General features: G+C 38.8%; 6 protein-coding genes across 6 annotated transcripts; all 6 read right to left on the bottom strand.

The window, feature by feature from the left end:
- Nucleotides 1-797: 797 nt before the first annotated feature.
- Nucleotides 798-1,835, bottom strand: LOC110520249 (gamma-crystallin M1-like). The gene is made up of 3 exons (XM_021597423.3): nucleotides 1,769-1,835; nucleotides 1,271-1,522; nucleotides 798-1,152 (listed from the first exon to the last, which is right to left on the bottom strand). Exons 1-3 carry the CDS (start codon nucleotides 1,775-1,777, stop codon nucleotides 853-855), a joined length of 561 nt encoding a protein of 186 aa, XP_021453098.1. The 5' UTR covers nucleotides 1,778-1,835; the 3' UTR covers nucleotides 798-852.
- A 5,539-nt stretch (nucleotides 1,836-7,374) lies between these two features.
- On the bottom strand, nucleotides 7,375-9,103 carry LOC110505314 (gamma-crystallin M2-like). Its single transcript, XM_021584479.3, has 4 exons — nucleotides 9,032-9,103; nucleotides 8,342-8,400; nucleotides 7,957-8,199; nucleotides 7,375-7,716 (listed from the first exon to the last, which is right to left on the bottom strand). The coding sequence occupies exons 2-4, from the start codon at nucleotides 8,348-8,350 to the stop codon at nucleotides 7,444-7,446; spliced, it is 525 nt and encodes a 174-aa protein (XP_021440154.1). The 5' UTR covers nucleotides 8,351-8,400; nucleotides 9,032-9,103; the 3' UTR covers nucleotides 7,375-7,443.
- Nucleotides 9,104-11,313: 2,210 nt separating this feature from the next.
- On the bottom strand, nucleotides 11,314-14,721 carry LOC110520247 (gamma-crystallin M2-like). Its single transcript, XM_021597419.3, has 3 exons — nucleotides 13,107-14,721; nucleotides 12,641-12,883; nucleotides 11,314-11,667 (listed from the first exon to the last, which is right to left on the bottom strand). Exons 1-3 carry the CDS (start codon nucleotides 13,119-13,121, stop codon nucleotides 11,392-11,394), a joined length of 534 nt encoding a protein of 177 aa, XP_021453094.1. The 5' UTR covers nucleotides 13,122-14,721; the 3' UTR covers nucleotides 11,314-11,391.
- Nucleotides 13,980-15,908, bottom strand: LOC110520248 (gamma-crystallin M2). The gene is made up of 3 exons (XM_021597420.3): nucleotides 15,861-15,908; nucleotides 15,364-15,606; nucleotides 13,980-14,831 (listed from the first exon to the last, which is right to left on the bottom strand). The coding sequence occupies exons 1-3, from the start codon at nucleotides 15,867-15,869 to the stop codon at nucleotides 14,559-14,561; spliced, it is 525 nt and encodes a 174-aa protein (XP_021453095.1). The 5' UTR covers nucleotides 15,870-15,908; the 3' UTR covers nucleotides 13,980-14,558.
- A 2,104-nt stretch (nucleotides 15,909-18,012) lies between these two features.
- LOC110505308 (gamma-crystallin S-1-like) lies at nucleotides 18,013-19,308 on the bottom strand. The gene is made up of 3 exons (XM_021584468.3): nucleotides 19,158-19,308; nucleotides 18,697-18,939; nucleotides 18,013-18,360 (listed from the first exon to the last, which is right to left on the bottom strand). Exons 1-3 carry the CDS (start codon nucleotides 19,167-19,169, stop codon nucleotides 18,088-18,090), a joined length of 528 nt encoding a protein of 175 aa, XP_021440143.2. The 5' UTR covers nucleotides 19,170-19,308; the 3' UTR covers nucleotides 18,013-18,087.
- A 1,262-nt stretch (nucleotides 19,309-20,570) lies between these two features.
- On the bottom strand, nucleotides 20,571-21,635 carry LOC110504321 (gamma-crystallin M2-like). Its single transcript, XM_090229982.1, has 2 exons — nucleotides 21,314-21,635; nucleotides 20,571-20,932 (listed from the first exon to the last, which is right to left on the bottom strand). Exons 1-2 carry the CDS (start codon nucleotides 21,503-21,505, stop codon nucleotides 20,657-20,659), a joined length of 468 nt encoding a protein of 155 aa, XP_090086108.1. The 5' UTR covers nucleotides 21,506-21,635; the 3' UTR covers nucleotides 20,571-20,656.
- Nucleotides 21,636-22,683: the final 1,048 nt, after the last annotated feature.

Here is a 22,683-nt window from a genome sequence, read left to right as displayed (position 1 = left end):
GAATATTTTCCTAACTTTAGAATTGTATGGATCAGCCCAGAGTCTGGTCTAGTGGTAGAGCTGCCGACTCAGGACCACAATACCCCCTGGCAACGGGGTTACGAACCCCATCTTGGTCATTCCCCTCTCTCTTACTCACTGTATCTGTCTCCTCCTCTACATTCTCTTTCCATAACACGAGGCTTTAACATATTCAAAATGTATTTATATATATAATTATATGGAATGTAGTTAATTAAATAATTTTCCAGTTGTTCCAATAAAATGCATATTAAGGTAAAGGGATTTCTGTTCATGTTAATTATTAGTTTATAGATCAGATAAATAGCTAAACAGTTATAACCAAATGTTTGAAATGACGTGATTGTTATCTTGGTGCTTGCAAAATAGTGAGTTTATAGATGATTGTAATGTTACTGATTACTGCTGAAATGAATACTAGTGCAGCCATGTAAGCTCAGGCAACCAGTTAACTGACAAACACATCATTTCAACCCTTCTATTATAACTATTTCTTACTGATTTGAAAAACGATCCATGAACTACAGTCAATAACTAATAAACTTTACAAAAGCATTCAGGTATGACCTGAAACTTGGAGGCAGCTTGCACAATTTAAAAGGTTTGCTTGAAGATGTTGTACCATGTGTACCCTACTAGATACTTATACAGTACATGTACATGGCCATGCCCATGTAATCATTGTGGGAATATTTACAAAGCTTCAGTGATATTTTAAATATTGTGTGCAATTTATTTTGCCTTAAGATGAATACTGGTATGAAAATCAGAAAGACAATTAAGTTATGAAAGATCTTCAATTATTTTATTACCATGAACAATTAAAGACATTTAATTGCACATATCATTGATACGCTTCATGCTCATGAACCTCATGGATCCCTGGCTCATGCCTCCCATTCCCATGCTCATCTCCCTGAAGTTCCTGTACTCTCCAGGCCTCATGTACATCATCCTTCCTCTGAAGTGGGGCTGCTCGTACATCAGCCAGTGGCCGTCCATCACGTTGCAGGACTGGCAGTCAGACATGCGGTAACGCTCCTGGATGGAGTCACAGTCGTCCATCATCTCGTGCATCTGACCTCCAAAGTTCTCCCTCTCGTAGATCCTCATCCTGAAGGATCCTCTGTGCTGAAATGCAATAAAAAAGAACAACATTATTTTAGGACACTTATGTACTTTGAATTTTGTATATCTTCAAATAGGAAACTACACTATAATGTATCATCTATGAGATAAGGTGTCTTACCATGGGGATCATTCTGCAGGACCTGATGTTGTCGAACATCATGCCCATGCTCATCATGCGCTGCATGTCAGGGTACTCTCCCCTCCTCATGAAGAACTGCTGGCCCATGAAGTTGTTGCGCTCATACACCATGAAGCAGCCGCTCTCAACCCTGCAGGACTGGCAGCGGGACATGTAGGGGGACATGTCAGGGCAGTCGCTCATGCACTCATAGTTGCGGCCCTGGAAGTTCCTCTCCTCGTAGAAGATAATCTATAGGAAAAGAGAGACATACTGTATAACAATTCCTGAAAAGGCAAAAAATCATCAAGCCTATAGGCTAATTGCATTTTTAGACTCTGTGTAATGTTGAATTACTGAATTCCCATAAGAACTGATTCTTATAACAGATAACTAACTAATGTTACTGTACTATTATATTTACAGAATATAGGATGTACATTTCACTTTTGTAAAACTGTAGCCTACATGTAGCTACTGTGAGTCGGATCAGATTACCTTGCCCATGTTGGTGGTTGGTGGTTGACAGTGGATCAGCTTGTGCTTCTACCATCATTGTGCAGTCGTTTTATACAAAAACCAGGGGGCCATGATGTGTTGTTATTCAAATTGTCCAAAGCTGATGATTGAGCAGTATGACACTTTCGCTGATCAGGGCCTATGAAGTGTAACAATGGTTTTCATCCATACATTTCTGGCAGTGATGACCTGTGTTGTCTGTTTCATTATAAGCATCACTTTTGTGTACGCTTCTCAGTAAGAATGTTCTTTGCATACAGTATGGTCCAGTAATCGAGGATGTACAGTAGAGAACTGAGATGAGGTCGATTTTCAGAACACATCTCTGTTGAACACACAGAGACCAACATTACAGTTATAGTGAAAGAAGAAGTGCGTTTATGATGTCCTTAATCTAGTAGAGCATACTGGTCATGTTTGAACAGCACTTTTATTATGATTTTATGTACTTGAAATAATAATATGTTAATATACAACTATAGAATCTTATTCAAAGCTGTTCTCTCCCTTAGTAAAGGAAAAGGCTGTTTAACCTGTCTGTAAATTGCATTTGTCATTGATCATTTGAGTTTATCCACTGGATAGTGAACAGATAAATAAATTGAAGAATGTCAGTTTAATGAAATTAAGATATTAATTGGTTTTGATGGGTGATTGATTTACAATGACAACAGTTACACCTTCAAGTCACAAGTGTATGTATTTACCTTCAGTCCAAAAATGTAATTAGGTCTGAAAGGGGCTGGCGTTTATGTGAGGCTTGCATGTGAATATATGATTGTTCTGTTAAATTTGGAGTTTTCACTAACCAGGTTTCCATCCGACCTTTTTATGCCAGAAAGTACATGTTGGATAAAAAACTGTCACGACAGGCCTGATGTAAACAGCACATTTTCTGGTAAACTTAATGTCGACAAGACAAAATAAGCTAGACCAGGTGGGATATTTTTGTGTTGGTAAAATTAATGATGCAAGAAATAGCGGTGGAAACGCCTTCATGCATATTATTGATATAAAACCATCATATTGAAGTAAAGGAGATATGTTGTGTGGTCCTCCTGCTATGATTCAGGAAATCATGCAGTTTGTTAGGCTACAGATGAAATAAGTGATGACGAACTTCACAGGGTGGTGAGTGCACAGTGATGAGCTTGATACTTCTTTCCAATAAATATCAAGGTTCTTATTCTGGTGCCATTTGACAAATACAAATGATCTCACTCTCATAATGTAGGCTATACCCTCACTGTATCTGCCAACTGTTGGCTAAAGTGCACATGCCAAGACTACAGTGGACACATTCGCTATACAACACAACATTTCTTCTGACAAAATCATCAGTAGAGTTGAAAATGCGATGGAAACCAGTGGACACTGCTGAGGTGAGGACGGCTCATAAAAATGGCTGGAACTGAGTGAATGGAATGGCATCAAACACATGGAAACCATATTGATACCATTTCACTTATACCGCACAAGCCATTACCACGAGCCAGTCCTCCCCAATTAAGGCGTCACCAACCTCCTGTGATGGAAACCCATTTAACTCATATTTTTTATTCAGCTCATAGGAATTTAACCACAAAATAAATTTTTATGTGCACTACGGCATCATGCACAGACTTACAACAGTCAATTTGATGAAAACATGTGTACATAATGTTGCTACTACCGTCTCTCATGACCAAAAAGAGCTTCTGGACATCAGAACAGCGATTACTCACCTCGAACTGGACGAAGATGTTTTCTTTAATGAGTCCGATGTGAAGGATATACTGCATTGTCAAGACAAGGCCTAAATCCCCCATAATCAGCGTGAAGAAAACATGGAGGAAAAGGGGAGGGCAGGGTGACTTGCCAGACGAGTAGGTAAACCACCACTTCCCAATGTGCAATCACGTGCAATCGTTTGAAAATAAACTGGACCATCTACAATTAAGACTATCCTACCAACAGGACATTAAAAGCTGTAATATCTTATGTTTCACTGAGACATGGCTGAACGAAGACACAGATAATATAGAGCTGGCTGACATCTCTGTGCATCGGCAGGACAGAGCAACAACGTCTGGTAAGACGAGGGGCCGGAGTGTGTGTCTATTTGTCAATAACTGCTTGAGCGCGATGTCTAATATTAAAGAAGTCTCGAGGTATTGCTCGCCTGAGGTAGAATACCTCACGATAAGCTGTAGACCACACAATCTACGGAGAGAGTTCTCATCTATATTATTCGTAGTCGTCTATTTACCACCACAAACCAATGCTTGCACAAAGAATGCACTCAACAAGTTGTATAATGCCATAAGCAAACAAGAAAATGCTCATCCAGAAGCGGCCTTTAATGCAGGGAAAATTAAATCCATTTTACCTCATTTCTACCAGCATGTCACATCTGCAACCAGAGGAAAAACCTCTAGACCACCTTTACTCCACACACAGAGATGCATACAAAGCTCTCCCTCGCCCTCCATTTGGCAAATCAGACCATAATTATATCCTCCTGATTCCTGCTTACAAGGAAAAACTAAAGCATTTGGTACCAGTGACTCGCTCAATACGGAAGTGGTCAGATGACGCGGATGCTCCGCTACAGGGCTGTTTTGCTAACACAGACTGTAATATGTTCCGAGATTCATCCAATGGCATTGAGGAGTATTCCACCTCAGTCACCGGCTTAATCAATAAGTGCATCGACAACGTTGTCCCCACAGTGACGGTATGTACATTTCCCAACCATAAGCCATGGATTACAGGCAACATCCGCAACGAGCAAAAGGCTAGAGCTGCCACTTTCAAGGAGCGGGACACTTGTCCAGACGCTTATAAGAAATCCTGCTATGCCCTCAGACAAACCATCAAACAGGCAAAGCGTCAATAAGATTGAATGCTACTACACCGGCTCTGATGCTCGTCGGATGTGGCAGGGCTTGAAAAATATTACAAACTACAAAGGGAAACCCAGACGCAAGCTGCCATGTGACGTGAGCCTACCAGACGAGCTAAATGCCTTTTATGCTCACTTAAAGGCAAGCAACACTGAAGCATGCATGAGAGCACCAGCTGTTCCGGATGACTGTGTGATTCTGCTCTCCTTAGCTGATGTGAGCAATATCTTTAAACAGGTCAACATTCACAAAACTGCAGGACCATACAGATTACCAGGTCGTGTACTCAAAGCATGTGCGGAAAAACTGGCAAATGTCTTCACTGATATTTTCAACCGAGTCTGTAATACCTAAATGTTTCAAACAGATATCATAGTCCTTGTGCCCAAGAAAGCGAAGGTAACCTGCCTAAATGATTACCACCCTGTTGCACTCACGTCGCTAGCCATGAAATGCTTTGAAAGGCTGGTCATGGCTCACATCAACACAATCATGCCGGAAACCCTAGACCCATTCCAATTTGCATACCGCCCCAACAGATCCACAGAGGACTTAATCTCAATCGTACTCCACACCTTCCAAATATTGAGTTACACACCACCCTCACAGGGATGCTGGCCCATGTTGACTCCAATGCTTCCCACATTTGTGTCAAGTTGGTTGGATGTTCTTTGGGTGGCTTTTACCTGGATCCACCTGATTAGTCTATGTCATGGAAAGAGCAGATGTTCTTGAAGTTATGTATAGTCTGTGTATATACTATTCACACACTTTGTTTGTTTTGCAAATTTGAAATATTTTCCTGAATTCCTAATCCACCCCACTCACATGTTTACTACCGAAACAGTGGCAAAAAGTCGCAATAAAGGGAGAACCGTGCACAGGATGATCATTTAGATTTTAAAAACCTTTAAATTGAATTTAGAGAAATATCATATATATTGTTCTCTGTAAAATGTTCAGTGTTGACTGTATGAATCTGAAACTTGTTGATTGATTGTATTACTTATGCAGCTTATCAATTATGTTGTTAGATGATTAAACAACATAACATTACATTAAATAAATCCAAAATAGAATATGAGTTATATATAGGAAAGACACCAAGAGACAACAAAAATAATATTTACATACTATGAATATGGTATGTATACCAATTGTGCAAGTTCTCCCACTTAAAAAGATGAGAGAGGCCTGTAATTTTCGTCATAGGTACACTTCAACTATGACAGACAAAATGAGGAAAAAAATCCAGAAAATCACATTGTAGGATTTTTTATTAATTTATTTGCTAATTATGGTGGAAAATAAGTATTTGGTCACCTACAAACAAGCAAGATTTCTGGCTCTCACAGACCTGTAACTTCTTCTTTAAGAGGCTCCTCTGTCCTCCACCTGTATTAATGGCACCTGTTTGAACTTGTTATCAGTATAAAAGACACCTGTCCACAACCTCAAACAGTCACACTCCAAACTCCACTATGGCCAAGACCAAAGAGCTGTCAAAGGACACCAGAAACAAAATTGTAGACCTGCACCAGGCTGGGAAGACTGAATCTGCAATAGGTAAGCAGCTTGGTTTGAAGAAATCAACTGTGGGAGCAATTATTAGGAAATGGAAGACATACAAGACCACTGATGATCTCCCTCGATCTGGGGCTCCTCGCAAGATCTCACCCCGTGGGGTCAAAATGATCACAAGAGTGGTGAGCAAAAATTGTGTGGCTATGCACATGTATATTTGTATTTAATGCAATAATTAATTCAATACTGATTGCTAAAGTTATATAATACTGATTTCTAATTTTGTTGAGACCAGAATCAAAGTTATTTATCTTACAATTGCCTCGTTTAAATGTTCTAACATTTGGCAAACACTTTTACGGTGAATCAAACATTTTAGTCCACCAGTGGCAGGATCAAAAATGGTTGAGGATTCATATGATATTATTTAGTTCTTATGGAAGCGATTACTCAACTGATATCAAGTAATAACTCAACTCACGTTAATGATAATGATGGTTTTTATTTTTTGTTATAAATAACTGTGTCACAAAGTCTTTTTTTAAGACATCAGATCTTTACTGTTGTTTAAGATTATTTTCTATATTTTCACAGAAGTGTGGGCTCATTTGTACGTGAAATGCATTATTCATTTCATACTGTACTGGAAGTCTGTATTTGAATGTATATTAACTTACATGAAGAGGCCATTATAAATGTTTCTAAATATGTTTGAATGCTTTACAAATGATTATATGTGCTTAGGAATTGTACTACTTGTAATGAGTAATGAAATATTGATTTCTTAATATTTTCTTAATGCTGTGGTGTTCAACTTTAGATTCAATATGTTCTGAGTTATGCTTATTTCTTCTTAGTGGTGTTTCCTTCTACACATGTTGTTGTCCTGCCTGCCTCCTTAGATAGCCACTTATGGTAGCTAAGGCCATTTGATTTTAGTGTCCAAAAGTCTAGTATTCTGAAAACCCTCTAATTGGTCAAGTCGTTAGAGAGAATTAAGTGGTATTTGATCATTGTTTGTACAAGTAATAACCTGACTTTGATTGAATAATTATTGAATATGGTAGTGTCATTTTATACTAACTTATGAGAAACCACAAAAACACAGTGAACATTTAATGAATATTAGTTATTTAAATCATTAATATTTAAACAAGTCAAAGATCATTCATACACAAAGGGGTTAAAAATTGAACCATTTTAATAACTAAGCATGTATTTACAGCAAGTGCTTGAGCAGGATGGCTAAAAGTCAGTGACGCGTCTAAAGGAGCCTACAATGGCGCAGGTGGCGCACCATTCACGGTATCTTCTGTACTCTCCTGCTCTTAGGAAGTACTGTCGACCCCGGTAGTTGGGATACTCGTAGAAGATCCAGAAGCCGTTCATGATATTACAGGAGTACACGTGGCGGTGATGGAAACGATCAGACACACAGGGACAGTCATCCATGAACTCCATCATGTGACCGCTGAAGTCGGCCTTCTCGTAGATTCGCATCCTATATGAACCCCGGTACTGTGGAACAACAAGAAGGAAAATCAAAATGGCAACCAGTGGATACCGAACGGGATACCGAGATATGAAAAAACATTTCCTGGATAATTACAGGAAGTACATAAATCTAAAGCATAAACAGAGATAATTTGAGAGTGATAAATGATGTTCTTATCCTTGCTCCAACTCTTGTTTTAAAAGTCATCTTCAGGTTCCTTTCGTTGCTTCAGTAAACCTTTCACATATCCAGTCAGAACTTACCATTGGAATCATACGGCATGATCGGATACAGCTACTGAAGCCCATCCAACGCTGATAATCAGGATATTCTCCCCTTCTCATGTAATACTGGTGGCCCATGTAGTTGGGGCGCTCATAGATCATAAAACAGCCACTCTCCACCCTGATGGAGTTACAGCGGCTGAAGTAGGAGTGCAGGTCTGTACAGTCATTGCTGCACTCATAACTACGACCTTGGAAGTTCCTGTCCTCGTAAAAAGTAATCTGCAAATCAAGAAAATCCAATGATAAGTTTCACTTTGGGCTGCCGTGGGGGGTGGGAAAATATACTGAACACATTATAGAGCAGAGAAGAGAGTAAAACTGTCAGAGTTTACAGTTCATTAGCACAGGGAAAAAGCCCTACCTTGCCCATGGTCTCCGTTGGAGAGATTCCACATGTTTTCAGAGCTTTTTATACTACCTCTTGACAAACAAAGTATTGTTATTCAAATGCTCACATAGTTATAACTCAGGGTACTGGCACATGTGTACCTTTTTGTTGTAGCACAACATTGGGTGAGAAATATGGATTTGTATTTGGGGAAAAAAGGATCAATAATTACTGGTTTGGTGCTTTGACATGCATAGACAAAAGAAAAGACTAGTATGGTATCCACACATCCAATGGACAATAGGTACAGAACAATATGGAACAGCCCTTTAGCATTAAATATGTTGCCCAAAGAGGTAGCCATTCACTCTCTCTTCTCATCTGCATTTGCAACCCATTTTATGCAAATGAGTACATTTAGAAAGATTGCATCCTGCGGGTAACACACAGACTATTTACAGTACATCATGTGTGAATATTCAATGTGTCATGGGCTAGTTACTGTACATTAATCACAACCCCAAAATGATTAGGAACATAATATTACTACATTGTTACCTATTACCTACCTATTATTATCATTATTATAACACTTCCACCACTTTTACCATTACTAGTACACTAGTACACCTCTCCTCCCTGTAGTTAAAACAATTCAAAAGTGAGTTTTAACCCATTTTTTCCACATTCTAGCAATTGTTTTCATACCATAACATAACTTACCATATCCACAGCCAAGGACAGTCCAAAACCTCTTTCTTACTGGCCCTGCTTAGCTGCGCTCTTCCCATGACCATCCTTGACTAATTGCAGCTTGCTTTTATGCAGTAAACAAGCCATTTGTTTGTGTCATTCCTTTATCCCCAGAAATACCAATCACCTCTGTGTTTCAATTTAAGCATAAAAGTAAACAATGACACTGTGCTGGAAAGCAAAATGTAATTTCATGAACATTACATAGGTCTCTAGTCAACGGTAGTTGGCTATGCTGTAGGCTTATGTCAATAACAGCCAAGTAATGAAGCCGGGAAGCAAAGGTTGATATAATGTAGTTTGTTTTTTATGACAGGCGATGTATAAGACGACTTATTATTTTGGCAGGCTGATGGAAAACTAACTGAAAAGCCACATTTGCCCCACAATACGTTTAAGAAAGACCTTAATCACAAAGTACTTGTGACATCCAGATCAAAACGTCAAAACACATTTATTAGTCAAAAGCATTGAATCGTCCATAAATGCTCATTGTTGTTCCATAGAAGGCCTGAAGGTTCTACCGTGAAACTGGCGAATGTTAGAGCCTTGTACTTCACAACTTTATATAAGAACTGTCTTGTAATGTGAAAGGGGATGTGAAATAGGGTATAACAAATGACTGGCTTTAGTGTAAACCCAGTGGCCAAAGCTGGTTGAAATGCATCCATTGGACTAGTTGTACTGTCATTTCAACCTGTTTTGCCCACTACGAAGGGTCCAGTTGTACCTCACAACCCCCAGAGACTAGAAGAGTGTCTAGTTATTGGCCATGCTTTGTTGTTGTCTATAGTTAGTTCATGTGCCCATGCAGAGCTGCTGTATCATTCAGAGACTGGGTTCATGCACTGAACAACGAAGTAGTAACTTTTCCATCTCATTTCATGAAGCATCCCAGGACATGAGTGGTGCCTGTTGAACATAGATGATCATGTGACCTGTAAATGTCTTATGTATGACTTGACTCTTGGAACTTTTACATGAACATTGTGAATGTTATCTGTTATCAGAATCTGTCTTGTCTTACCCCACATCGTATTGCTTTATTACTTGGCTGTTAAACACAAGATTACTTTATGTTGAGAGGGGTAAAGTAACGTGTGTCAAGTTGTGACACGATGTGATGCCACTACGAAGACTGTGGTAAGTGGAGCAGAGAGTCAGTTAGGTTTATTGGCATGTTAAGGAATTCTCAAGACGTTTAACACACACTGACCAAGACAAAACGCAGCTTAACAAATATTGCCCTTAGAAATATTGAAATAATTGTATTTTACAAATATTGTTGGTTATAGTACATAGCTCATTAAACTCCGCATCTAACCAGAGAATGATCCAGTATCCTTATTGTTTTCCTTTAAATATTTGTATCTTTCTATTATTTGATAGGTGCGTTCTTGTAAACAAGCTGCATTCATATATAATGAAATATGACATATAAATAAGATCAAAGGAAGAAGTAAGACCAAAACAACCTTGTAAAAATCGGATTCTTCTCGTTTAACTGTAGCAGGTACCGAGAAAGAAAAGGAAGTGATTAACAGGTATTTGAATTATGGTTTGTACAATTAGTAAACATATTTACATGATGTTCATCAATGCATTTTTATGATCCGTAATAATAACTGTATATGATTTAGGCACAGTTAAAGTTTCAATATCACTGCAACTATATGAATGTAGGATTTACAGGGGCACTCATCATTATTGATGGGATGCCTCAAATTCACTACGTTCCCCAGTCAGCACTATTGTATACAGTTAGGATCATGGTATGGATAAATTCAGCCACAATACATGTACAGCTGGCTAATCCCTTATGGGGCACCAAACAGGGAGAGAGCGGATTCATGCTTTGTCTGATTAACAGGCCAAAACACACTAGGCCAAAGTACGAGCGATAGCTGTAACGAAAAGTATTTTCTCACGTATAATGTGGGATTTGGTGATTAATCTCTATTTTTTTACATGAAAAAAATATATTCTAGTAATGATTAGGTGTTTTGATATGTAACAAGGAACATTCATGGTTGTGGTGCTGTGCTGATTTGTGTAGGGTTTAGATATCTACAGCCTACTGTAGAACAAGATAAATAATCTATCTCTAATGCTGTATCAAGAAGCGTATTTGGACTGCATGAAGAGGTTTATTGAAATCAACAAACTTTGCATGAATTATCAGTGAGGGTTTCTAGCAATGGGGTTGAGTTCTGAGAAGATACCAATAACCTTCTCAAAGAGAAGTGGAAGACATAAAAGTTTTTTTGATTACGAATCAAAGTTTATTGTGGACAAGAGTGACAGTTGATAGTTCAAATTGGAGCTCTCGTTCAGTTGAAGTCGGTGATCCTTCTGAGGGAGCCGATCTTGGGGCTCAATCCTCCCCAGTCGTTGAACCTCCTGTACTCGCCGGGCCTCACATAGTACTGCCTGCCCTTGTAGTTGGGCTGGTCGTACATCAGCCAGTGGCCGTCCATCACGTTGCAGGAGTTGATGTCGGACATACGGAAACGGTCCTGGACGTTGGGGCAGTCGTCGCTCAGCTCATTCATCTGGCCGCCCATGTCAGGACGATCGTACATTCTCATTCTGTACTGGCCACGGTGCTGTAACGGGATCAAACAGGTGTTACATAGTTATTAGACAGTAACTGCATAGTTACTGCATAGTTATTACGTAGTTAAATAGTTATTACATGGTTACTGTATGCTCAAATGCAGTGTCATTTGTATATTTCTTACATTGACTTAAATATAATGGTGATTTCAGAGATAAACGTTGCTACAGGCTTTAGTTGGCATTTAGACTAGAATGTTAGAATGTTACATTCAACAAATGTGTGACTGATTCATCTGATGGCAGCTTCATGTTATATGTAGGTAGCTTATTTATGCACAACCACTCTTTCATAATTAATCAATAAAATACATGTAATACAATTACAGAATTCAAATGTATCTGGTTATGACTTTGGCTCTGCTATAAAACTAAATATATGCATATATTTGCATAATTCATTGATAAACTGTTACTTTCCTTCAACCCACCGTACAACGTGTTGGCCCTAGATGTATTACATGTATTACTTGTATTTGTATTTGTGTTACTTGTATTTGTTTTACTTGTATTTGTTTTACTTGTATTTGTGTTACTTGTATTTGTTGTACTTGTATTTGTTTTACTTGTATTTGTGTTACTTGTATTTGTTTTACTTGTATTTGTGTTACTTGTATTTGTGTTACTTGTATTTGTGTTACTTGTATTTGTGTTACTTGTATTTGTGTTACTTGTATTTGTGTTACTTGTATTTGTGTTACTTGTATTTGTTTTACTTGTATTTGTGTTACTTGTATTTGTGTTACTTGTATTTGTGTTACTTGTATTTGTTGTACTTGTATTTGTTTTACTTGTATTTGTGTTACTTGTATTTGTTTTACTTGTATTTGTGTTACTTGTATTTGTGTTACTTGTATTTGTGTTACTTGTATTTGTGTTACTTGTATTTGTTTTACTTGTATTTGTGTTACTTGTATTTGTTTTACTTGTATTTGCATTACTTGTATTTCGAACCTCACTCACCATGGGGATCATACGGCAGGACCTGATGCAGTCATTGATGCCAATCATTTGCTGGTTATCTGAGTACTCTCCCCTCCTCACAAAGTACTGGTTTCCCATGTAGTTGGGGCGCTCGTAGACCATGAAGCATCCGCTCTCAACTTTGATGGAGTTGCAGCGGTTGAAGTAGGAGTGCAGGTCGGCACAGTCGCTGCTGCACTCATGAGAGTGACCCTGGAAGTTCCTGTCTTCGTAAAAGATGATCTGCAACCAACCACATCACAGAACATCATTATCCCTAAGATCTACAGGACTACTGTTGCTGAACTGCATGAGATCTGTCTGCTAAACTAGTAGCATTATTTTATGTATTTGTAGAAACTGTGCATGTAACATTTATTAAATACTATAAAATATTACTGTGAAACTGTTCCGTTTTAATGCATACAAATCTGGAATGTTGTAAAACCATGGCCTTCTTCCTTACCTTTCCCATAGTCATGTTGGCGGTGGATGGGGGTGACGGCTCAATGCTCAATGTCCCTCAATCCAGCACTGTCTTTTATAAAAAAAAATCACACACACAGGGCAGCTGTGTGATTGCACAGCACAAAGTATTGTCATTCAAATATATCCCTCAGTCATAGTGTGTCAATGGTGGAGGTGGGTGAAAAAAATCTGTTTCTGTATAGATGGCAGCGCGTAACCAGTTATTGTTCTCTCCCCCATATTCATCACAATTCTCAGAAAACACTACTGTATACCAGACTGATACAGTACACTGCACAGCATCAGCAAAACCTATCAACACCATATTCATTATACAGTGGTAGCCAGCTAGATGTTAGAGTGCCCATACACGGACCTGAAATGAAAAAATAGTAGTATTTCTTTGAACTTTTTAAGAATCCACTTAGCCTAGTTTATTCATATAATTCAATCTTTGTCAAATAAATACATGGTAATTATCCATTTACAGTAGCATATGTGTTGTATACTGCATCTAATCAGAGTGATGAACATGGCCCACATAAGACATAGATCTACCTTTACCAACATGGTCTTACCTGTCCTCGATATTGAGAAGCCATGCATGGACACCTTTGCTTTATAATTCACTGTTTCATGAAGTCAAGGTTACATCGCATAGGGGCTGCAAATGAAAATAAGCTAGGTAGCTAAAATCCAGTGAAACAATTGTTTTGCATGGTCCCTGACAAATATATCAGTAAGATAAATAGCCAATCAAATAGAGCGATCAGAATATGCATCTCTATAATAAACCAATTGTCTGGCCGATATTTGAATTGTGTGATATGCCATCTGGTAATTGTGGTGGGATTATTGAATAGTTAATTACTAGAATATCAGAGTTCCATGTTTCCATTTGTTTATTGTAGCACTGAGTCATTGGTCAAGAACAGAGCCAGACTTGCTACCATTTGCAGACTGAATGTGATCAAATTATATAGTCAGAGATCATCATTGATAAGTATTGGTCCATCATATACAAATGTCAATATTACATCAAAAATTAAGAACCTGATCAGCTGAACATGCCATAACAATACAGGTATTTTAAAATTGTGAAGTGTTTATTGCATTGGTCCTCTTTGTTTTTGTCTGAAGATATTCCAATTTAAAAGTATAATTTTTGCCCATAGGCTTTGTAATCAGTTGTCTCTCCTTGGAACTTCTTATATCCCATTATGTCGTTGTGGTTTGTTCGACATCTTCTCTGATTTAATTTTCACCTTCTCTATACTTTTATGTTTGTGTTTTATACCAATAACAGGAAATTAGATTATCCATTAACGTGCAGTGAAGGTGGGGTATACAATCTCTTGACTTGAGTGATTGAGCTATTGTCCCACCATGAGTCCTAGCTATCCACAGAGATGCCAGCCACAACGTCCAATTAATTGATAGGATGGTATGTTTAGTAGTCCATGATTCGTCGAATAGAACCCACTCTGGCACTCCTGCCGCCCCATTCGCTGAATCTCCTGTAATACCCAGGCTTTATAAGGTACATCCTCCCCCTGTAGTTTGGGTGCTCGTAGAACAGCCAGTTTCCTCCTTTCACATTGCAAGAGAAAATGTCATTGATGTTGAAACGATCCATGACGCTGGGACAGTCATCCACCAGATCCATTATCTGCCCACCATACTCTATTCTCTCAAAGAGACGCATGTTGTAGGATCCAGGCACCTGATATTGATTTGAGAAGGTGAAAAAAACATTAGAATTGTGCCATCTTAGAACTTCTATCTTTATGTGATAATCAGAGGAGCGTTACAAATCATTATGGTTACACACCCCCACCCCCAACCCCACCCCCACCCCCACACACACACACCTGCACCAACTTGTTACAAATGTAATAAGTGACATTTCATCACAAGATTAAAACCCTTCAAGAATTTAGCAATGATCTCTCAGAATTCCACACTTTATCATTTGCATAATTTATGTCCCAAATTAGAATGCTCCAAGTTTACCTTTTGAGAGTGAAATATATATAGATTCCACTATATATACATCTGAACATACTTTTATAGCGAATGTACTATTTGTACTATGGGAAAGTGAAATAAACATAGAATACAAGTAAATGTTTTGCTTTTATTTCAGGAAAAGGTTAACTGGAGCAATATATTCATGAACTTTTGATAAACTGTTCATGAATATACATTTATTAACTTCATTTTTGTAATGGCAGTCCTACAAACAGAGAGCTCACCGAGGAGATGATGTGGCATGAGTTGATGTTGTCATTTGTGCCCATCCAACGATTGTAGTCAGGATACTCTCCTCGACACAGGTAGTACTGTTGACCAGTGTAGTTGGGCTTCTCATAGATCATGAAGCATCCACATGTCACCTTGATGGAGTTACACCGGCTGAGAAGGCCGAGCATGTCTGTGCAGTCACCATTGCATTCAAAGTGACGGCCACCATAGTCCTTGTCTTCGTAGAAGATGATCTAGGCATAAAGTTTACATCATGTTGTTAATATTCATAAAGACAGAACATTGAAGATTGATCAAGGATTAATACAAAGATTAATTGATCAAGGATAAGCTTAATCCTTTCAATTCTAATCAATGGTGGTACAAGAATACCAGAACACAAAAACACTCACATGAATTCAATGGGAATGCCTGAAATTGATATTGCCATGCACACCCTTTTTACTATTCTACTCTATGATCCCTCATAGCTGTTTCGAAGGTTTACCTTCCCCATGGTAGCTGGGCTTGTTGTGCCTTGTCGGTGTGGTCTGCCCAGCCCTTTGAAGACTCCACCTGTCACATATATAGTGAACATGAATTGCAGACTCTGCATGTGCCATTCATATTGTAATACCCAGTGGTCCTTTGCACATAGTGCCATTGTGTCGTCCTGAAGAGGTCAAAGGGGAGGAGAAAAGGTTGGGTACACCTTTTTTCCCAAATGGACAGGTTATGGTAGCATTTGGCTATGACCAAGAGATCATGTAGCTTTATTTTGTATGTACTCAAACATGGCAATGCATGACCGTTGGTTGGTTTGGTAATCGTAGCTCCTGCAGTGTTTCTTTCTTTTAGATTTCGTGCCAGCCATTAGTTATAATTATTTGAAGTTATTCTCTCTTTATGAAATATACATTTCTCTATTAAATATATTATGTTATTCAATACATTTTTGTGAATATTTCATGAATTACACATTTTGTAATCACAACCATTACACTAAGTAAACCCAGGGTATGGACACCTCTTTGTCAAAAGGTTTTAATGATAGACTAGAGAGGTTAATCCTATAGTGAATATCACATACATCTTACCATTATATAACGAGACAATAATACAATAAGTGGGATTCACACAAGGAAATATTTGTCTGTTTGGTCTTTTTCACCTTTTTGTATGTTTCTGCTTTTCTTCCAATTGAAATGTGATGTGCTTTCCAATGTCTCCACACTACATAACTATACTTTGATGAATGGGTTGAACTGAACTATTTGGGATGGGTGGAATCTATCACACATATTTCTTTCAGTATATAGTATATGATAGTATAGATTCTGTTCAGTATATAGTATATGACAGTATAGGTTTTTTCAGTATATAGTATATGACAGTATAGATTTTTTCAGTATATAGTATTTGACAGTATAGGTTTTTTCAGTATATAGTATATGACCGTATAGGTTTTTTCAGTATATAGTATATGACAGTATAGGTTTTTTCAGTATAGGTAATCTAAAAAACAAATGTATTTGCATGTATGTTATTATCTGTACTTGGTATTATTTTGCCACCCTCAGTATAGAAATAGGCCTACAGTGGGAGATCCTATTTTAAATGCAGTTACAAAAATCCCAAATTGTATGTAGCTTGGCACTTAAAATATATTATTTAATGTTGTATTTTCTTAAATTAAATGTAATTATGAAATATTTTATACATTAAATATTAAATGTGAAGACTAAAGATTGATGTTGAAATTGAAATACAAGTGATGTATGTTTACAAATGCATGTCTCAAAATATAAACTTGATGTGAGTCACATTCGTATGTTATTTGAAAAGTATTTGATTTATTGTTTCAGTTATATAGGATAGTATGTTTCCAATCAAATCCTTCATCCTATCCTTACTATCTATACATAACTCTGATTTCTTTGTTCGATTCAGTTATTTGTAAGAAATTGTTCTTATATGTACTATTCTCCAACATAATATGTTCTCCAATAGCATGACAACACAACTCGCTACTAGGTAGTATGTAATCAGACATATGAGCATACAAAATTGACTAACTATGATAGTTTATGCATAGACAAGATAGTTCTGGCCCTTCAAATATTTAGCTCTATAGGCTTCACATATCTGCACCCTTGGCCTCCAGTGGAAGCAGGGAGGTCCTGACGTCTATGAGGCCTAGTAGAGATAGCCACATAGTACCTTGTTACGTTAGAAAGGGCTTTATGAATGCATTTATCTGTGGATGTGTAACTCTGCACAGCAGCCACAAATGCACAATATCGAGTACAGTATGTTAACTCCATTAAGGAGGATAAACTTTTCAGTTGAATGGCCTTTGTGTTTTTAAGACATCTCAGAGTATAATTTTCTCATAAATCACTGGCCTTTAGACCGCTGTGAGCACTGAAACTGGTTTGTTTGGTTAACACTGAACAGTAATGAGGGTAGAGCATGAATGATCCAGTACAGTATAATAGAGATCACGCTTTGACTCCTGTCTGATCAATACTGCAATAGCTTTATTGATCCCTCTAAGCAGAGCGAGGATGTCGGGTGTCGTGGTGCCACCCCTGCTGCTAACATCCACACTGGAGAGCAGGCCTGCAATGCTCAGAGAGCAAGAACAAAACTGAAAACACTTGAGCACTGACACCATTTTATTCAGTGTGTGAAACAAGGCATAAAGTAGACATTTTACAAGGACCTTTCCTTCTTTAGAGGTCCATAATGCGCCTGATTGAGCCGATCTTGGAGCTCATGCCTCCCCAGTCGTTGTATCTACGGTACTGGCCGGGCCTCAGGTAGTAGTGGCGTCCTCTATAGTTGGCCTGATCGTACATCAGCCAGTGGCCGTCCATCACGTTGCAGGAGTTGAAGTCGGACATACGGAAACGGTCCATACAGTTGGGGCAGTCGTCATCCAGCTCCATCATCTGGCCTCCCATGTCAGAGCGGTCGTACAGCCTCATCTTGAAGTTACCACGGTGCTGGAGGGGACAGAAAAGAAAACAGGGTTATATTCCATGATCATCTGTGTTCTAAATATAACTTTTCTTTATTGTTAATTAACACGCCAATACAAAAACGACTATTTAGATGCTCACAGAAAGGCTAGCAATCTAACTGATTTAAGGAATTGAAGATTGATTATGTAAATGTTTGATGATTAACCACTAAGGATAACATGATACACCCCCCATAGATGGTTTGGTGATATACTATGATCAAAACCTAGATTATGTGTAAGTACTCTCAAATACACAGTGATACAGTAAGTAGATCATATGTGTTTGAGAAATAATGGTATGGGACAGTTCCCTTACCATGGGGATCATGCGGCAAGACTTGACACACTCGTTCATTCCCATCATGCGCATGTAGTCGGAGTACTCTCCCTTCCTCAGGAAATGCTGGTGTCCCATGAAGTTGGGGCGCTCGTAGATCATGAACATACCGCTCACCACCCTGATGGATTGGCAGCGGTTGAACATGGAGTGAAGATCAGCGCAGTCACTCATGCACTCATGGTGACGGCCACCGAAGTTCTTGTCCTCGTAGAAGATGATCTGATGGAAGAACAAGGATCATGTTTGAAGTAGCATTAATAAGGAAATCAATGGAAAAACAACAAAGTAAAGATGTGATATAGGCAGCCTACAGATATACTGTATGATGAAATTAGTCTAAATAACACCATATATGTGTTTGATTAAATATACAATGTGTTTGTATGTGTGCTTGCATATTTCGTTTCTGTAAATGTATAATGGCCTAAAATACAAACCTTTCCCATCATATTTGCGTTTGGTTGGTGAGCTGCTTGTTCTGCTTGCTGTGCTGGTGGCCAATGAGGTGGCTTATCTTTATATACATTCCCCTAGGGGGAAAGGTAACATTGCATGTGTTGTTATTCAAATCAGTCATGCCAGCATGTCAGCACAAACACAACATACAGGAGTTTTGCTACTCTTGTCCAACCATGGTGATGGCTGTGTTCACATCCTAGCGTCCAGAAAAAGCCGCACCCATCATTGACAGGCAGGCACTGGAAAGATCAATGAGCTGATGCCAGTCAGAGAAAGTATCACAATTGCTAAACCAGACCCAGGTTAACAAGCAATTTAATCAAATTAAGTAATTTGCCATCATATTTAATTTAATATTGTGTACTCAAATCATCACAAATGTATGCATTTCAATCACTTGAGGTTGATGGACTAAGTGTTGATATGTATTATAGCTATACTTTTTTGGTATAGTCAAAATACTTCATAATGATCTTATAAAACAATTTGATCTGTGATTGTGCATGTTTAGCTGGGTGGTATGTTGATTGATAGATCTGATAGCCATTTACTGTATATGATGAGTATACAGTTCTCTTTACAGGAAGATACCAAACACGTGTTGCTATGATATGTGTTACATATTCATAGGAGGATCCTTTCAAAACAATAAAAACTCACACATGAAATTCCATGCTTTTGTGTGTGGCCCGTTTTTCCGATTGGGAGCTTTGCCAACATGGTATGTTTTTAACAGTGTAATCCTGTGTTGTACTATTTATGGCATAGAACCCTGGGTGAACACATCTATAGGAGAGGCAGCCAATAGCACCCAGACCCCGCCCGCCCGCCATCCATCCATCCACCCTTCTCTCTAAAGCTGTGCGGAAGAGTGCTGTGTCACTGTCTTCGGAGGACTATGCAGACTTGATATCAGAATGGGCTGTATTCTATTGTCCATGTCAGATTTGCATATATGCCATTAGCAAATCAATTGTTTTCCTCTTACTTTGATCTGAGAGAGAGCACACAACTTCAGGCTATATTATACTCCTAAACCAATGATTTAAATATACACTAGATCACAAATGGGGGCGCTGTGTTGAAGCCACAGTGCCACCATCTTGGCACTCCCCCAACGCTGTAAGTACACGATTTGAATATGAACTGGGTCCATATCAAAATGGTTCCCTTACTACTGGCCTATCACCAAACTGCATTTACAGTATGTGTTGCAGTGAATTGGTTTCAACTTCACCCAAACTGTTTAGCTAGCCTATTCAACAACAAAAAATCACAAGAAACATTCACAATAGATTAATTTATTCAGACTCATTCAGAGTTACCTTTGTAACTTAATAATGACCAAATATCTATTTCAAATTCATAAAATATATTGACACAGTCCTGTGTGTTAGAATAGGCATACTCTTCTATTGACAAGCCAGTGCCAACTAGAGACGAGCTGCGTTTAGGGAGGCAGAGAAGGTGTTCTTATCTAAAACTCGGTGATCCTACGGAAGGAGCCAGTGGTGGCACATGTGGCGCCCCAGTCACTAAACTTCCTGTACTCTCCAGGCCTCATGAAGTACTGGCGGCCGCGGTAGTTGGGGTGTTCGTAGAGGGTCCAGTAGCCCTCCAGAACGTTACAGGAGTAGACATCACGGCTGCGGAAGCGTTCCTGGACAGACTCACAGTCCTCGGCGAACTCCATCGTCTGGCCCTGGAAGTTGGGGCGTTCATAGATGCGCATGCGGTATGGGCCTCCGCTAGTCTGCAGGAAGGGAGATAGGAATCAGGGTGTTCAGGACATTCTAGATTCTTGCTGTATTGTGATATTGTGTTGCTCCATGTCATTCAATATAATAACCGTCATGTCCTACCAAGGAGATTCACCCACTCAATCAGGTTCTCATCACAGAACCTAGGAATTTGCTGTTTTTTTGTAAAGAAGAAACCCAAATGTGTTGCATTATCAACCTGCCCTCAGAATGGATGTGAACATTCATAACCACACATCAATCAGAAGGTAACCCCATTCACTCCATAGGTAAAATATTCTACATTCAAAACTTTGTCATCGTTTGATTGATGTCTGAAGTATTACTGAATGGAGTATCAGCCTGGCAGGATAACACGGCAACACCTCAAAGACAATTAGGTTGCTCACATAGGAGAAGGTACGGCAGGAGCGGATGCTGTCATTGTATCCCATCCAGTGCTGGTACTCTGGGTACTCCCCTCTGGTCAGCACGTACTGATAGCCTGTGTAGTTGGGACGCTCGTACAGCACCCAGCAGCCGCTATCTACCTTGATGGAGTTACAGCGGCTGAAATGGGGGTGCATGTCAGCGCAGTCTGCATCGCACTCATAAGAGCGCCCCTGGAAGTTGCTGTCCTCGTAGAAAGTTATCTGTAGTCGAAATGGGAGGTAGGAGAGCACACAACTTAAGACCGTAGTATACACCTGAACCAATTGTTTATATATTCACTAGATCACTGATAGGGGGCGCTGTGTTGAAGCCACAGTGCCTCCATTTTGGCACTCCACTCTACATTTGTTTTTGCCACATTTATTCCATTACAGACACCTTAATGCATACTTTGAAATTATATTATGTGAGCTAAACATAAAAATAAAAGTATCATTTTTTTAGATTACTAATGTTTACTGTCCACACAACAACAAAAAAAGACTTAAATACATGTAATTTTGTCCTTGAAACATTTAATTGAAATACTGTGGAATTCCATTCATTCCTATGGAGGACTGCTCTCCTGGTGAGTGCCAATATGGCCAACAGGTGGCTTCAAACCCTCTCATTGGCCAATATATAGAATCAGCAATACAGGGTTTATATACTTCATGGTCCTGAAACCCACAATGGACTCAACCGTCATATGTTGTTAAATGCATGCATATGATTTGTGTCATTTCCTCAGTCTAATCAACATCACCAATTTCAACACAATGCCAATGTTTCAAAGTCTAGGTAATGACAATAAATGTGTGGCCTTACTGTCCTGTTCAGAGACAGTTAGACCCAGGGGCGCCATGCCATAAATCCTGAGAATTTTGATTTAATGATTCATTGTGTGTGTGTGTGTGTGTGTGTGTGTGTGTGTATATACATACACACACACACACACACACACACATACATATACAGTGCCTTGCGAAAGTATTCGGCCCCCTTGAACTTTGCGACCTTTTGCCACATTTCAGGCTTCAAACATAAAGATATAAAACTGTATTTTTTTGTGAAGAATCAACAACAAGTGGGACACAATCATGAAGTGGAATGACATTTATTGGATATTTCAAACTTTTTTAACAAATCAAAAACTGAAAAATTGGGCGTGCAAAATTATTCAGCCCCCTTAAGTTAATATTTTGTAGCGCCACCTTTTGCTGCGATTACAGCTGTAAGTCGCTTGGGGTATGTCTATCAGTTTTGCACATCGAGAGACTGACATTTTTTCCCATTCCTCCTTGCAAAACAGCTCGAGCTCAATGAGGTTGGA

The sequence above is a fragment of the Oncorhynchus mykiss genome, chromosome 3 (genome assembly GCF_057628025.1).
Source record: "Oncorhynchus mykiss isolate SJ-2025 chromosome 3, ASM5762802v1, whole genome shotgun sequence".
NCBI lineage: Eukaryota > Metazoa > Chordata > Actinopteri > Salmoniformes > Salmonidae > Oncorhynchus > Oncorhynchus mykiss.
Note: the sequence above shows the minus strand (reverse complement) of the source record. Positions and strands in the feature narration are given on the sequence as shown.

Coding starts and splice junctions, on each gene's coding strand:
- LOC110520247 (XM_021597419.3), bottom strand. Junction 11,668..12,640: donor CCTGCCGTATGATCCCCATG/GTGAGTGAGGTT, acceptor ATCCCGTTACAG/CACCGTGGCCAGTACAGAAT.
- LOC110505314 (XM_021584479.3), bottom strand. Junction 7,717..7,956: donor CATGCCGTATGATTCCAATG/GTAAGTTCTGAC, acceptor GTTGTTCCACAG/TACCGGGGTTCATATAGGAT.
- LOC110505308 (XM_021584468.3), bottom strand. Junction 18,361..18,696: donor CTTGCCGCATGATCCCCATG/GTAAGGGAACTG, acceptor TGTCCCCTCCAG/CACCGTGGTAACTTCAAGAT.
- LOC110520248 (XM_021597420.3), bottom strand. Junction 14,832..15,363: donor CATGCCACATCATCTCCTCG/GTGAGCTCTCTG, acceptor AATCAATATCAG/GTGCCTGGATCCTACAACAT.
- LOC110504321 (XM_090229982.1), bottom strand. CDS start 21,505: ATGCACCCCCATTTCAGCCGCTGTAACTCCATCAAGGTAGATAGCGGC. Junction 20,933..21,313: donor CCTATGTGAGCAACCTAATT/GTCTTTGAGGTG, acceptor CCCTTCCTGCAG/ACTAGCGGAGGCCCATACCG.
- LOC110520249 (XM_021597423.3), bottom strand. Junction 1,153..1,270: donor CCTGCAGAATGATCCCCATG/GTAAGACACCTT, acceptor ATTGCATTTCAG/CACAGAGGATCCTTCAGGAT.